This window comes from Schistocerca gregaria, chromosome 2 (genome assembly GCF_023897955.1).
Source record: "Schistocerca gregaria isolate iqSchGreg1 chromosome 2, iqSchGreg1.2, whole genome shotgun sequence".
NCBI lineage: Eukaryota > Metazoa > Arthropoda > Insecta > Orthoptera > Acrididae > Schistocerca > Schistocerca gregaria.
The window spans coordinates 376,003,900-376,020,367 of record NC_064921.1 but is presented as its reverse complement, the minus strand read 5'-3'; the positions used below and the strand labels follow the sequence as shown (position 1 = coordinate 376,020,367).

General features: G+C 41.5%; 1 protein-coding gene across 2 annotated transcripts in view; it reads left to right on the top strand.

Moving 5' to 3' along the window:
- The window catches only part of LOC126320146 (uncharacterized), a 212,544-nt gene that overhangs the window by 130,190 nt on the left and 65,886 nt on the right, over positions 1-16,468 (top strand). For both annotated transcript variants that reach the window (XM_049993758.1, XM_049993757.1), the window contains exon 6: positions 1,190-1,368. In XM_049993758.1, coding sequence (XP_049849715.1) covers positions 1,190-1,368 — 179 coding nt within the window. The remainder of the gene's footprint in view (positions 1-1,189; positions 1,369-16,468) is intronic.

The following is a 16,468-nucleotide window of genomic DNA, read 5'->3' as shown; positions in this document are numbered from 1 at the left end:
AAGTATGGATCATCTCGAAGCAGTGCTTAAAATTCCCTGCAGATGTCCACGTGAAGTTGATCCTGATGGTCTTAGAGCATTCGCCGTAATCCTTCTCATGTTCAATTCTTTTAATTGGATAAATTCACATGTAACATAATGTACTTTAAAGGTTTCAATTACTGAAGTCCTGATTGACCCTTGACCAGGAAATAGCTTACTGTTCATCCAGTTTACCAGTGTTGGTCTCTTAGTGAATTGTGACAGTTTCCTGTCGACAACAAATGGCTCAGAGATGATACGCCAATAATGAGACTATCTGTACTGTAAATGAGTACTGTGCAGAGTGGGGAAAGCTGATTTCTGAGGAAATAAACGGAATTTTACTAAATGCAAATTATAATGAGAGAGTGAAATCTCTTTTTGCGATCACTGTATAGTAGTTCATTAATCCAGTTAATTTCGTCAATAACTGAAAGTAGCAAGAAAATTGAACCAGTATTAAATTATTTTAACCGCGCATGTATTGAAATGGCTATTGACAAGTGCTGGACTGATTAACAAAATCTCGATATTACAACGAAAAACCAGCCAAAGTTGCGAATTTTTCTTTTTGTTTACTCGATGACTAATTTCAAACTGGAAGCTATTTTCAAATCATCGTAACAGATAGCCAAAATTAGGGAATAACAACATACATTATATATTTTGAAATGTTTTGCATTTTTGGAAATACCATTTAGACTGTTACGATGATTTGAAGATGGGTACTGGCACGAAATTAGTCAACGAGTAAATAAAAAGTGAAATTTGCAACTTTTGCTGGTCTTTAGTTGTACTGATTAATTCAAGTCGCTGTCCTGGAATTATTCCAGCATTTCGATAGTTAGTAAAATATATCTAGTTATGTATCCCAATTTAATAAAAATTACTTTACATTGTTTGAAAAAGCAGACCTTAAGGACAGTGAGCTGGTGCGTCTGTAGTCTTCACAAAATCGGGCGTATACAAAATTTCAAGACTGTTAATGTGAGGACAGAAAACAAGTGGTAGTAAAGCACCTTTCAATTTTTGTAGCTATTCACGACTTTTGTTCTTAAATTATGTGGTACCTCCATTTACATTTACAGAAAGTGTGTGTGTGTGTGTGTGTGTGTGTGTGTGTGTGTGTGTGTGTGTGTGTGTATTTACGCTTACTGTTGTTTTGCAGTTCCAACGCGTCTATTGGGGGCGCGGCCAGGTCCAGCCTGCTGGAGTCAGAGCTGGAGTCTGCGCGTCGCTCCTTCATCAAGCACACGGCGGTATCTGGGAACGGCCTCACCGCTCTGGACAGGGAGCGGCTGGCCGCGCTGCCATACCTAGCTGACCAGCTCAAGGCCAGGCAGGCAGGTGCGTCACTGCTTCTACAGATCAACGTGCACTGCATCGCGGTCGGTACCTAATCTCTATACGAGACATACGCTGATCAGCCAGAACATTATGACCACCTACCCCAGTAAGTAGTGACGCGTCGTGGCATGGAAGCAGTGAGGCCTCTGAAGGCCGATGGATGGATTCGGCACCACATCTGCTCACACACACACGTCACCTAATTCCCGTAAATTACAGATGGATGAACTGTGAGCTCTGCCACCATGTTCAATCACATCCCAAACGTGTTCGATCAGGTTCAGATAAGGCGAGATGGGGGTGGGGGGTGGCGGCAGCACATTAATTGGAACTTGCCACTGTGTTACTGTGTTCCTCGGACTGCTCGATCACACTCCTGGCCTTCAGACATTGCGCATTACCTTGTGGAAAAATGCCACTACCATCAGGAAGCATGATTGTCGTGTATGAGTGTACCTGGTCTGCAGCCAGTGTACGATACTCCTTGGCTACCATGGTGCCTTGTACGTCCTCCACTGGACCCATGGATGCCTACTTGAATGTTTCCCAGAACATAATGGAGTCATTGTCAGCTTGTCTCCGTCTCGCAGAAGAGATGTCAAGGAGCTGTTACCCTGGAAGACGACGGATAAGCGGTCCTCCCATTGGCATGATGGGGGTATAGGGATTCATCAGACCATGCAAGGCTTTGCCACGGCGCCAACGTCCAGTGCAATGGTAACGTGCCCATTTCAGTCATAGCTGCTGATGTCATGGAGTTAACATTAGCACATGCATGGATCGTCTGATGCGGAAACCCATCACTAGGAGTGTTCGGTGCACTGTGCACTTGTACTATGTGCAGCATTAAAGTCTGATGTTAGTTCACCCACAGTTCGCGCCTGTCCTTTTTTACCATTCTGCCCAGCCTATTACAGCCGACATGCGTAACGTGGGGTTGCCGCCGAACCCCACAACATTTGAACGCGTTTTCACTTAGGTTTCGCCACGTATCGAAGACTCCACAGCACTCCCAGAACACCCGACAAGGAGTGCCGCTTAGTGCCTCCGGGCCACCAGAATCTGCCCTTGGTCAAATTCAAATAAATCGCGGGCCTTCTCTTATTCTACACACGGATAGCACGCTCGCTGATACTCCATAACTTGTGCATGTCATTCCTTGCCAAGTAACGCTCCTTTCGTCTAGATAATAGATCGGTGGTCATAATCTTCTGACTGACCATTGTATCTCACATATAAAAGGAAATGTCTTAACTGAATCGCCACTGCCCAGCACAAACCGCTAAGGACAGAAACTTGAAAATTTGGAGTGTCTGTTGATCTTGTGGTACAGGCATCGTTTAAGAAAGGGGTTTTCGAAATTCCCTCAAAAGGTTTGAAACGAGTATGGAATATTTCTTGAAAATATGTTGCTATTAGGTCAATCTTGAAGCTACGAGGGAGGATCAGAAAGTAACACATTTTTTCCTCATTTGTTATTCCAGCTGGAATAGTGAAATATTCACGACGATATGGTTTGAAGTTTGTGCTAAAGAGGCTATTTTGTTTTCATGTTCATCTCTAGAGAGAGAGAGAGAGAGAGAGAGAGAGAGAGAGAGAGAGAGAGAGAGAGAGAGAGAGAAGCCTGAACTACGAAACAAACATTGTGCGCATGTTTGTCATTAACACGTGAAGAGCAGTGAAGTTTAGTTCGATATTTCTGGACCGAAGGGCATAAACAGTGAATGCATGGTGTGTTGTTAGTAAAATTTGCTGAACGCAGCTCCACTGCTAAGCTGCAGCCTACATTAAGTTGCTTCATGCCCTTCATGATAAACGCCACAACATTAATGCTGACGGTGTCAGAATTAATGACAATGAGCAAATCGCCAAATTTGGATGGGAGGTGCTCCAGCATCCACCATAAAGACCGGACCTTAGACCGTCGGACCCATGACGAAATTCCTGACTGGCCAACGCTTTGCGACAGAGGTGCGAGTGATACCAGCAGTCCACAGGTGGCTATCCTCCAACCAAGCGGACTTGTACGAACACGACACACTGAAACTGGTACACAGTGGGAGAAACGTGCTAAAAGCGTTGGTGATTATACAGAAAAGTAGGTAAAAGATGTAAGTTCATTTGTGATTTTGTTTTGTTATCTATTAAACGATTTTGTAGTAAAATTATTGTGCGTTACTTTAAAGAGCTTCCTTCGTTGAACGACGAAAATCGGTATTTGGTGTCTCATTCAGAAAAAATACATACTTCAGAACTTTAACCACTAAGGGATGAAATAGTGGTGAACGATTTTTGAAAATAAGCTATTATTAGAGTACTAAAAAAGTTACTTCTATTAAAATTGGCATTTGACTTCTAAAGAAACCTGTTAGAGGAGTATAGTTCCTATCGAAGTATTACATCAAGAATTCAAAAGGCAGAATTAATAAAGAAGACTGGAACTCCGTCTCCAGCTTCCAGAATCGCTATTTGGTCAGAATAAATAAAATATGTGCACACCTTTACAGTCTACGTGAGAGAAGCTAGTATTATGTATCTTCTCTACTGTCGCATTCACGTAATGCCCGAAGGAAAACTGTACATTCTGCTTTCTTAGCTGAGTGGTCACCGTGTCCAACTGCCATGTGGAGGGCCTGCGTTAAATTGCTGCAACTAACAAGGGTATTTCTTTGATGGGAGGACTGAGGTGCATTCCATCTTCGAGAGTCAAACTAAGAAGTTACTTGCACGAAAAGTATCGACAACAATCTTCCCATTTTCGTCATTCTTTTGACTAGCTGGAAGTGGTCCATCATGAATTTCTCTTTGGCCAACCTCGTTATCTCAAAGTAGTACTTGCACCATATGTCCTCAGTTATTTGTTTGTTGTATTCCGATCTCAGTCCGTCCCTATAGTTTTTACCCTATACAGCTCCCTCTGATACCATGGAAGTTATTCCCTGAAATCTTAACACACATTGTATCATCCTGATCCTTGTCAATCCAGCTAATTTTAAGTATTCTTCTGTAATACTACATCTCATATTCTTCGAATTTCTCCTTTTCCTGTTTTCCCATAGTCCGCTATTTACTGTGGCCCAAGAACACATTTCCAGAAAGTTTTTCCTCAGATTATGCCCTCTGTCCGACACTAGGAACCTTCTCTTGGCATGAAATGCCCTGTTTCGCTGTGCTAATTTCCTTTTTGTGTTCTCCCTGCTTCGTCAGTCATGAGTTAGTTCTCTTCCAAGTAGCAGAATTCCTTAACTTCTACTGTGTGATCAACTCTTGTGATAAGCTTCTTCCTAATCTCATTTCTGCTACTACTCATTACTTTCATCTGTTTAAAGTTTACTGTGAATCCATATATGTACTAATTACACTATTCATTCCGTTCAACAGGCCTGTAATTCTTAACTTGGACTGAGAATCGCAATGTCATAAGCGAATCTTATCACTGCTATCATTTCACGCTGAATTTTAATGGCACTTGTGCGCATTTCTGTTATTTCCATCATTGCTTCTTTAATGTACAGACTGAACAGCAGGAGTGAAAGACCACATTCCTTTTTTTTTTTCTCACATTTTACTCTGAGCACTTCGTTTTTGGTCTGTCTTATTGCTCACTCTTGGCTCTTGTACAGGCTGTATATATGTCTTCCCCTAAAGCTTGCTAATATTTTTCGCAGAATTTCCGACGTCTTGCACCACTTTACATTGTTGGAGACTTTCTCTCTATCCATAAATCCTGTGACCACCACCTGATTTTTTCTCGAGTCTTGTTTCCATTATGAAGTACAATGTCAGAACTGATTCTCACATAACTTTACATTTCCGGCAGCCAAACTAGTCACCACATTCATTGTGCAAAACACACATTGAAACAATTTATCCTATATAAATTAAAGCAAAATACAATAAGGCGCACCATGCAGAAAAAGCGCTCAAAGTTTTGTCTTATTCATGCCATTTATTCAAGAAAATTTAACGTACAGCATTCTGTACTTCATTATTCATCATACGTAACTTTTTTTTTTACTGGGAAGCTATCTATAGTCATTTGCTTCTGCTGACACTTCAACGCTTGGCGAAAATTCGACACAGCATTATCGTCAAATTTGTCGCTCGCGCAGCAACTGCTTTATTCGTATGATGATTTTCAATGTATGATGCAACTGATTCCTATGCTTTCACCATTTCTCTTGTTGCGCCAGAAGATTACTGCTTTACTCTTACCACCAACACCTCCTCCTCCTCTGGAGAACTCCTCTCGACAACTTCCTGCCGTGAAACACCCTGCAACTCCCTAAGCTCTTCGGTGGTCATTTCTTGGCTATGTTCTTCCACAATCTCATCGCTATCATTCTTATTCAGTACTAGTCCCATGCTCTTGGCCAAAGGCACAATCACATTGACTGCGGGATCCACAGGTACTGACTCAAATGCCTCAGTCACACTCGACAACGCACTCCTGCCAAAGCTGCTTCCAAGCAGAAGTGAGGGTTCTCTTGGTAACGCCTTCCTACGGCTTTTCGATCATCTTGACGCAGACAACAATGTTGAAGTGATATTTCCAAAACCCTAAGAATGAGATCGAGAGCTTCAGTCAACTCAAAGCAATGCTCGAATAGTGCTTTAGTGTAGAGTTTCTTAAAATTAGAAATAATCTGCCGCTCCAAAGGCTAGAGTAACGGAGTAATGTCGGGAGATCGAAATTAGATCTTGAATTGAAATTCAAGATGGTGGTCATATCGCTTTGGATAATGGGCAGGAGCTTTGTCCATTTCAAGCAAATATATTTTCACCGAAGGACCAAACTCTTCACTGATCCTGTCACATACGTTTCATTTTATAAGATCATTTTCTTTCTCTTATCGTCGTCTTCTTGCAGCTTTATCTTCGGGGACATTTCTAATACGGTTATTATAATGTGTGCACAAAAAATATTGTGGAACACAAATTTAGAAAAATATGTAATCACAAGCTGCACTAAGATGGAAGCAGAAAGATCGCTAAACCCCGGCTGCAGTACGTAATGACATTGTTCATATGACGCTTCAGACATTAAAGGGTGTGCTATTGTTAAACATTCCCCCTTCCGCCAGCGATCAACTGGTGACGTCGCACTAAATCGTCGTCACTCGTTAGGTGAAACATCGCTCGTTAACCGAGTGATTTTTTTACAATCTGTTTTGCTTTTTATGCGAATTTTGCGTTGTGGGAGGTGCTCGTTAAGCGATGTTCCACTGTATTATTCTTCTCAGCAATTTGGATTCATTAGCTATTAAGCTGATTCTGTATTAGTTGCCACACATACTGCTCTTGTTATCTCAGGGATTGTGTGGATCACATCTTTTTGAAGCTCTGCACACCAACTAAAATACTCACTTGGTTGCCGCTTACCACAATGATTTTCGAAATAACATTAAACTGTAACGGTAGAGGTGAGAAACTGCTACTTTTGCAATTTCATGGCTTTATTCTGTGTTATGGTTATATCTAAAAACAATTTTTTTCAACTTGCTTAGTATAAACAATCCTGTTGGAGGAACATCAGTAACTGAGCATTATACCAGATGTTGAAAATACCGCTTCAGTTGTAAAGTTCTTTTATCATCACACGACCGTTTTCGGGCTCTTATACTCGGATCTTCAGGTTTCGTAACTTGGTTCTATGACCCCGAGTGCCACCAAGTTACAATACCTGAAAATGGGCGTATAAGAGCCCGAAGCCGGTCGTGTGATTATAAAAGAACTTTACGACTGAAGCGATATTTTCATTCTCTGGCTTGCGTACTATGTTGATAGCACATGTAACTGACTTTCTTATCATAGAGAACGTAGCGGTATTCAGTGTGTGACTCCTAAGCGTTGTTACCATGAACATTTTCTCGTGTTTCAGTCGATATTAGGAATTTTTGAGTCAACTCAAATTTTTCCTGTCAGTCATCACGCGTTCCACTTGACCCTGTACTCGGAAAGAAAATGTTTGCTTCTTGTTACAAACATTATAGAAAATATAAAATTTTACATACCCATTCCACAAAATAGTCCCAAATTAGTATAGTGTACTATTCAGTTGAATGACGTACATGAGCACGATCATAATACCTGCACTCCAGCAGGACTAAGTGACACTGAGGCATGGCGGCAGGAGGCAGCGCGGAGTGGACTGAAAACCATACGAGGCAAATTCGGTAAGGAAGGTGGGGGCAACAAATGCTCTCAGATCTGACAGCATAAGTAGGGTAGCCTGCTTTTTTAATACCGTCAATCATTGCTGTCACGTCGCATGACTTGCCCCTTCATGTGGCAACCCATGCCAATGTGTGTCTGTCTCCTATCTCCATGCAGCAGTGCTGGAGTACAGGTCATTCTTCTTTTGCTGTCCCTCTTACCATATATCATTAAACAGAATAGCAAACTAGATTAATTTTGGTCATAAACGAAAATACATAAGATTTTTTTGTGCGTAATGCGAAACAGTTCGGTATATCCCATCAATGCAGGGCTTTTCATGAAATGTGAATAGTAGTATTGGTTTCAGCGCACTCCATCTACACCAAAGCAAAAACGAAATTGCAAATATCTGCCAAACCGCCAGAAATATTCTGCCATATGATACACAGATTATGAAATTTGTGTTCAGTAGTACATATCTGAGCCAAATCTCTCTCATATACTCAACTGAGTACATTTTTACTCATATTACAAATTTTTGCACATTTGTTCAGAAAGTAGTACTTTCCAGCAACAGGGCAAAGAGAATGTAAGAACAAAGAGCCTACTGCTCTCCATATCAGCAAATTCAAAGGTCAAGGGCAGGGTTGGTTCAAATAGCATTGAGCACTATGGGACTCAACTTCTGAGGTCATCAGTCCCCTAGAACTACTTAAACCTAACTAACCTACGGACATCACAAACATCCATGCCCGAGGCAGGATTCGAACCTGCGTCCGTAGCGGTCGGTCGGCTCCAGACTGTAGAGTCTAGAACTGCACGGCCACTTCGGTCGGCCAAGGGCAGGGGTCAATGTTCTGAGACTGTTGTCCCCGTTATCTTAAAGGCCACAGGTTAAATTCGTGATGCGGTTGTCCTCCTCCAAGGTCATAGGTCAAAGTTCTGCTGGGACAAGGAGTTAATTGTTCTTTAAATGTCAGCAACTTGATCTTATGACTTCATTTATATTGTGCAATTAGTGTAATTAACGATGTTACTTTTATCACCATTATTAATTACCTGTCCTTCATCACCATTATTTAATAGCCAATAATAGTATAATTATTTATTACCCCAAAGTAATGACATTCGTGCACCGACCCAACCATCAGACTGGCTTGTCACTTGCATTCTGTTCTCCATAGTGGGAGGTCCATGCCTAACCACCAGGCAGGCAGGCAGGCAGATTCCTCACTCGTTTTCTGCCTGTCTGCGCACCTCACATGTAATTTCGTTTCTTTTTGCAATTTTCAGCAGAGTATTGTGCCTAACGACATATCTGCTAGTTCTCTATTGTATAACTATGTTTTTCCACCACTGTCTGCAGTTTTGGGGGCTATTTCTCACAGTTTTGCTGATTTCGAAAAAATACCCACTTTAGAGAAGGCAAACACAACCTTAAATTAAAAATTATTGCATGACAGAAAAATCTAGGCTGCATACAATTATTTTATTTTAAAAAAGGATGACCGATGTTAATCAGTGTTTGATCTTCAGATCATTATTCTGTAAACGGGGTAGCATGAAATTTATTAGAAGACACACAAAAAATAGACATAACCATAAAATGATGTAAATACAATATAAGTAGTGGACATAGTGATACAGAGCATGAATTGTGCTACGATCACTTGGACAACAGCTGCATGACAAGTGGTTGCTGTCACATAAATAGTGAGAGCTCCACCCACTGTCTCCAGCATTACTTTAATCATAGCTAATAGCTGTGAAATAAGAATAAAAGCAGTATAATTAAAATTTTGGAATGAAACATTTAGTTTATGATCAGTCATTCAAATATAAGATAGTTTCTAACAAAATTTAATACAGTGACATGCACAAGAATAATAAAGAAATAACCATTAATATTAGAATTAGACAACACATGACACAATAATCCTGCTGTAGGATCTACTTCCAACAACTGTAAAGTCCTCCACAGTGCACCCAAAGGCCTAATGTCACGAATACCTAATAAAAATTAGAAATCTATGTTCACCATAAAAAATCGTTTGCTTAATGAACAGTTGGCTTTCAGAGATTTTTTCGATGTCTTTGGTGACTTGTTCTGAAACTGCTTGCTCTTCCATTTTCATTATTTTGAGGGTTTTTCCTTAAAATCATTTTGTCACATTAGCATAAAACGTCTTTCCAGAGGATATTGCTAATTTTGCCATAACCTTGCATTTTTCACTGCAACGGACAAAAGACGTGCTTTGTTGTTGTTGCTACTGCTGCACATTTTAGCGACTTTGATAGAGACAAACTTACGCTGCAGTGTTCTTCGACACGCAAATGTAGAACAGTGCAGGGAATCATGTAGAACAGTGCACGGAATCTTGTAGAACGGTGCACGGAATCTTGTAGAACGGTGCACGGAATCTTGTAGAACGGTGCACGGAATCTTGTAGAACGGTGCACGGAATCTTGTAGAACGGTGCACGGAATCTTGTAGAACGGTGCACGGAATCTTGTAGAACGGTGCACGGAATCTTGTAGAACGGTGCACGGAATCTTGTAGAACGGTGCACGGAATCTTGTAGAACGGTGCACGGAATCTTGTAGAACGGTGCACGGAATCTTGTAGAACGGTGCACGGAATCTTGTAGAACGGTGCACGGAATCTTGTAGAACGGTGCACGGAATCTTGTAGAACGGTGCACGGAATCTTGTAGAACGGTGCACGGAATCTTGTAGAACGGTGCACGGAATCTTGTAGAACGGTGCACGGAATCTTGTAGAACGGTGCACGGAATCTTGTAGAACGGTGCACGGAATCTTGTAGAACGGTGCACGGAATCTTGTAGAACGGTGCACGGAATCTTGTAGAACGGTGCACGGAATCTTGTAGAACGGTGCACGGAATCTTGTAGAACGGTGCACGGAATCTTGTAGAACGGTGCACGGAATCTTGTAGAACGGTGCACGGAATCTTGTAGAACGGTGCACGGAATCTTGTAGAACGGTGCACGGAATCTTGTAGAACGGTGCACGGAATCTTGTAGAACGGTGCACGGAATCTTGTAGAACGGTGCACGGAATCTTGTAGAACGGTGCACGGAATCTTGTAGAACGGTGCACGGAATCTTGTAGAACGGTGCACGGAATCTTGTAGAACGGTGCACGGAATCTTGTAGAACGGTGCACGGAATCTTGTAGAACGGTGCACGGAATCTTGTAGAACGGTGCACGGAATCTTGTAGAACGGTGCACGGAATCTTGTAGAACGGTGCACGGAATCTTGTAGAACGGTGCACGGAATCTTGTAGAACGGTGCACGGAATCTTGTAGAACGGTGCACGGAATCTTGTAGAACGGTGCACGGAATCTTGTAGAACGGTGCACGGAATCTTGTAGAACGGTGCACGGAATCTTGTAGAACGGTGCACGGAATCTTGTAGAACGGTGCACGGAATCTTGTAGAACGGTGCACGGAATCTTGTAGAACGGTGCACGGAATCTTGTAGAACGGTGCACGGAATCTTGTAAGTAAAGAATCCGTACAATACGCACGTTTATTTATATATAAAAGCCGACTTAGGTATTTTCCCTTGTGTGAGAGACCGTTTTAGATCGTATGTCGAGTTAAAGTTCTAGATTCGCATAGGCCTATTTGACTGGTTGCGTCGCTTCTTTTGCAAAATCTTTCATTGATTGAGTCAATGCCCGTTTGTATTGATATATTGTCAAATTTCCCGAGAGCCGCGATAACCTATTATTGTTATCGTCAATTGTAGGCTTAAACTAAATTGTGCTCATTTAACATTTTTGAGCACAGTAGGCCTATCCTCTTTCAAAACAATCTTTTTCTAATTTCATTTGTACAATTACGTAAGAAATAGGTTAGTTTCAGAATTCTTGGACGCTTGCAAAACTATATTTTCGTTAAGTTAGTGGCATGTGTGTTATGGATACGTAAATTAATTCGTACCAAGTCAGCGTTTGTGGTTCACAGTTCAGCCAAAGTATACATTACTCCTGAATTTCATTGTATATCATCGAGCATAAACGTACGTTCTTTTGAAAATTTTCGAAAGCTACTATTGCCATTTGCAAAATCTACGAGCAATTTGTAACAAATTGGCATTTGTGATTAATTTACTGGAGCACATTTTCTAACATACTTTGCTACGTCTAGTTTTCCCTTAAATAGTAGTAGTCCTATATATTACCTGCATTAATCATAAATTACCTTTGTTTTCGCGTTTGCTAACAACTACAGTTAACATTAAAAAAGTTTTAGGAAACTAGTAATTTTTAACACGGGTTTTTGTGTTACTTAATAGAAATCTCGTTTTGTGTATCTGCTTCAGTTCTTATAGGGAATTAGAAACTTCTTAGCTCAACAGATTAAAAGATAATCAGCAGATTAAATTAAAAGTTACTTATTCAGCTGTCTTGTAATATAGTGCACCAGACAAAATACAACCCCCTCCCCCCTGTGCTTGCTGTTCTCAAACACGGATGAGGTTGTTGACGTTAGTAAGCAGTACTGTCAAACTGTTGGCAGCTGCTGTGAGTCGATGTGTTGGAAGAGCTCCCGAGAGTAATGCATCTGTGATACCTACCAGAGGTACCTCAACGACTATCCCCCCTTGTGCATACTGTCTCCTCTGCAGAAAGTGCAGAACCTGTCATTACCCATCCACTTGTCAGTGTGTGGTGTGTCAGTGATAGATCTAGGCATTCTCTACATGATGGACGGTGACCAGGGAGGACTCAGGATGTTGTAATGATCCCCCTAACCAATAAGTTTGATGTGCTGTCTCTCTCTGAAACTGAGCCAGCGGGACTCGCTTCACCTGTTTTGCGGAAACCTGTTTTGTTCGGTGTGAGTAGAAGGCAAACACAAAAGGGTAGGGCTCCACTAATCGTCAGAAATTCAAACATAGGGCGAATGGTTGTGCCCCTTAGGGAAATGGCAGCAACAGGCAGGAAAGGACGCCAAGCGCACTCAGTGTGTATGCCTGGGGGCTTAATTCAACATGTTGAAGAGGCTATTCTGGCAGACATCGAGGGAACAGGGTGCAAGCAACTGCAGATAATGGCGCACGTTGGAACAAACGACGCCTGTCATCTGGGTTCAAAGGTCGAGACCAGCCTTGCGCATGGGGTTTCAACGAAGTTCACAATCTGCAGCCTTGTTCCCAGAACTTTTGTTCAGTCCGTCCACTCGATTCAAACTAGACATCTCCTGGACTTGCGCCACAGGGTTGATAATTGTAGGGTCTCCTTAAATGGCGCTGGTGTGCACTACACATCAGAGGCTGCTACTCAGCTACCTGACCATGTGTGGGGTGAACTCGTTTTTTTGTTTTTTTTTTTTTTTAATTGGGTGACTCTCCATTCAATCCAGATAACGATAGCTGTAGGAAACACAGAAGTACAAGTGTAAATCGAAATAAATGCCTCCCATAGGTAAGAGTATTAAAAATCTAATGGTAAACCGCCAAAGTATTGACAACTAAGTGCGAGAGTTTGAAGCTCTCGTGAAAAGCTCACATAACAATAGGTACAGAAATGTATCGAAAGCACAGGAAAATGGGAAATGGAGGCGGTAAATTTGTCGCAGTAGACACACTCAAATCTACTGAGATAGAAATTGAAGCTGGATGTGGGACTGTTGGAACAAGACTCAGTATCAGGAGTGGGCATACTGATATAACCGAAAACTATAGGGAAACCTTCAGTTCACTTCTACGTAAGTACCCCAATCATACTTTAATCATTGGTGGACACTTCAATCATCCAACAGTTAATTGTTTTAGTGTTGGGCATAAGAAGACATCCTGTGAAACTTCACTAAATGCCTTCTCTGAAAACTACCTAGAACAGGTAGTCAGGCACCCCAGTCATGATGAAAGTATATTGGATCTAATGGCAGCAAGTAGACCTGACCTCTTTGAGGATGTCCACATCGAAATTATCAGTGACCATGATGCGGTTGTGGCAACGATGATTACAAGTACAAAGCACAACTAAAACAAGCGGAAATGTTTAGTAAACTACATAAAAAATCAGTGATGTCATATCTCAGTGAGGAGCTTACAACTTTCAGCACAGGTTAAGAGTATATAGGGGGAATCTGGCTCAAGTTTAAAGGAATAGTAGACTAGGCACTGGATAGATATGTGCCCAGTACAACAGTTCGTAATGGTAGAGAACCTCCATGGTATACAGCCACTGTAAAGAAATTTCTAAAGAATGAGACTACTGCATAATAGATGTAAAACAAAGCGTAGGGCTATAGATAGAGATGCTGAATGAAATGCGTTTGTCTATAAAGAGATAAATATATGATGCCTTCAGTGACTACTGTAGCAGAATATTGTCAAATGACATTTCACAAAAACCAAAGAAATTTTGGTCATACGTAAAGGTTGTTAGTGGCACCAAACTCAGTGTTCAGTCCCTAGTGAATCAGACAGGAACTTATATTGAGGGTAGCAAAGCAAAAGGTGAAATACTTAGTTTTTGAATGTTTAATTATAAAGGAAAACCAGGATAATTGCTCCAATTTAATCCTCGTACTACTGAAAAGATGAATGAAGTAAGTATTACCGTCAGTTGTACTGCGAAACAGCTGAAATTATTGAAAACTGCACAAAGCTCCAGCCCCGATGAAATCTCTATTGGATTCGATACTGAATTTGCAGCTGAGGTAGCCTCTCTTTTAACTAGAATCTATCGTAGATTCCTCAAACAAAAGACTTTGCCCAGTTTTTGGAAAAAGCTCAGGTCACACCCGCCTACAAGAAGGGTAGTAGAAGTGATCCACAAAACTACCATCCAACATACTTGACGTAGATTTGTTGTAGAATCTTAAGCCATATTATGAGTTCAAACATAATGAATTATTTTGAACAGAATGGCGTGCCAACCAGAATGGATTTCGAAAACCCAACTCGCACTTCTCTCACATGACGTGCTGAAAGCTTTGGATCAAGGCAACCAGGTAGATGCTGTGTTTCTTTCCGAAAAGGATTTGACTCGGTACCGCACCTAAGCTTATTGTCAAAAGTACGATCGTGTGGGGGTATCAAGTGAAATTTGTGACTGTGTTGAGAACTTTTGGCAGGGAGGACACAGCATGTTACCCTGGATGGAGAGTAATCATCAGATGTAGACAGATGTAGAAGTAACTTCGGGTATGCCCCAGGGAACGTGTTGGGACCCTTGCCGTTCATGTTGTGAATTAACGACCTTGCAGACAATATTAATAGTAAAATGAGGCTTTTGCAGATGATGCAGTTATCTGAAAGAAGCTGCATAAATATTGTCAGATCTTGATAAGATTTCAACGTGGTAGAGAGTTTGGCAAATTGCTCTAAATGTTCAGAAATGTAAAACTGTGCCCTTCACAAAACGAAAAAAGCGTAGTATCCCATGACTGTAGTATCAGTGACTGACTGTTGGAATCGGCCAACTCATACAAATACCTGGGTGTAATACGAGGGTCGTCCACAAAGTAAGTTCCGTTTCTATTTCTACCCGTGGCAGCGCTACGATCGCAGATCCAAGCATGTGCGGCGGTTACTCTGACTCAAGGAGACGACATGCACGTCACTTCCAGGTCGCTGCTGCCGACGTGTGCTTTGTAGTCCTTCATAAAGCCTGCCGTAATTGAAAATGCCGCCGCGTGTGAAATCAAATCTGTGATTCGCTTTTCTAAATGCAAAGACAGTTAAACCAAAGGAAATTCATCGGAAAAACTGCGAGGTTTATACAAAATGCTATGAGTGATTCAATGGTTAAAAGATGGGTCAGACTGTTCAATGAAGGACGTGATCAAGCGCACGATGAAGAACAAAGTGGACGCCCTTCTATTGTTACTGATGAACTGGTTCACGCAATTGAAAAGAAGATTAAACACAACCGTAAGTTTACACTTAGTACACGTGCTATGGATGTTCCGCAAATCTCAAGATCACTAATTCATGCAATTTTTACTAAAAAACAGAACTTTCGAAAACTTTGCTTACGTTGGGTACCCAAAATTCTTACTGAACAACACAAAAACAACGGGTGGGCAGTGCACTTCAGTTTTTGACATGCTGCAATGAAGGAGGCGATGGTTTTCTTTCTCGGATAGTCACGGGGGATGAAATTGGGTATCCTACGACACCCCTGAAACAAAACAGCAATTAGTGGAATGGAGGCACACTTCATCCTCAACGAAGGTTAAGACGAAGCAAATAGTGACACCTCGGAAAGTCATGTGCACCGTTTTTTGGGACAGAAAAGGCATTTTGGTGATTGATTTCTTACCACGAGGGCAAACAATCAATGAATGCGCATGGCTACTGCGAGGCCATTAAGAAATCGCGCGGTGCGATACAGAACAAGCGCCGAGGATTACTGTCAAAAGGTGGTTTTTTTTCCACGATAATGCCCGACCTCACCGGCGAACGTGACCAAACAACTCTTACGGGAATTTTACTGGGACGCGTTTGATCATCCTCCCTACAGCTCGGACCTCGCTCCTAGCGACTTTTATCTCTTCTTACACCCAAAATCTGTCCTTGTTGGTCAACACTTCAACGATGATGACGAGCTGAAAGAACGTGTTACCACATGGTTGAATACACAGGCGGCAACCTTCTATTAAGAAGGCATAGAAAAACTTATGCCACGCTATGACAAGTGCCTACATAATTTCGGAAGCTAAGTAGAAAAGTAGTTTAACAGTTGTAGATTTTTGTACAATAAATGTTTTCGGTATCTGTACAAGTTTGTTTTATGAAATCAAGCGAAACTTACTTTGTGGACATACCTCGTAATATGTAGGGATATGAAATGGAATGATCGTATAGGTTCAGTTGTTGGTAAAGCAGGTGGTAGGCTTTAGTTTATAGATGGAATACTAGGGAAGTGCATTCAGTCTACAAAAGAGACTGCTTAC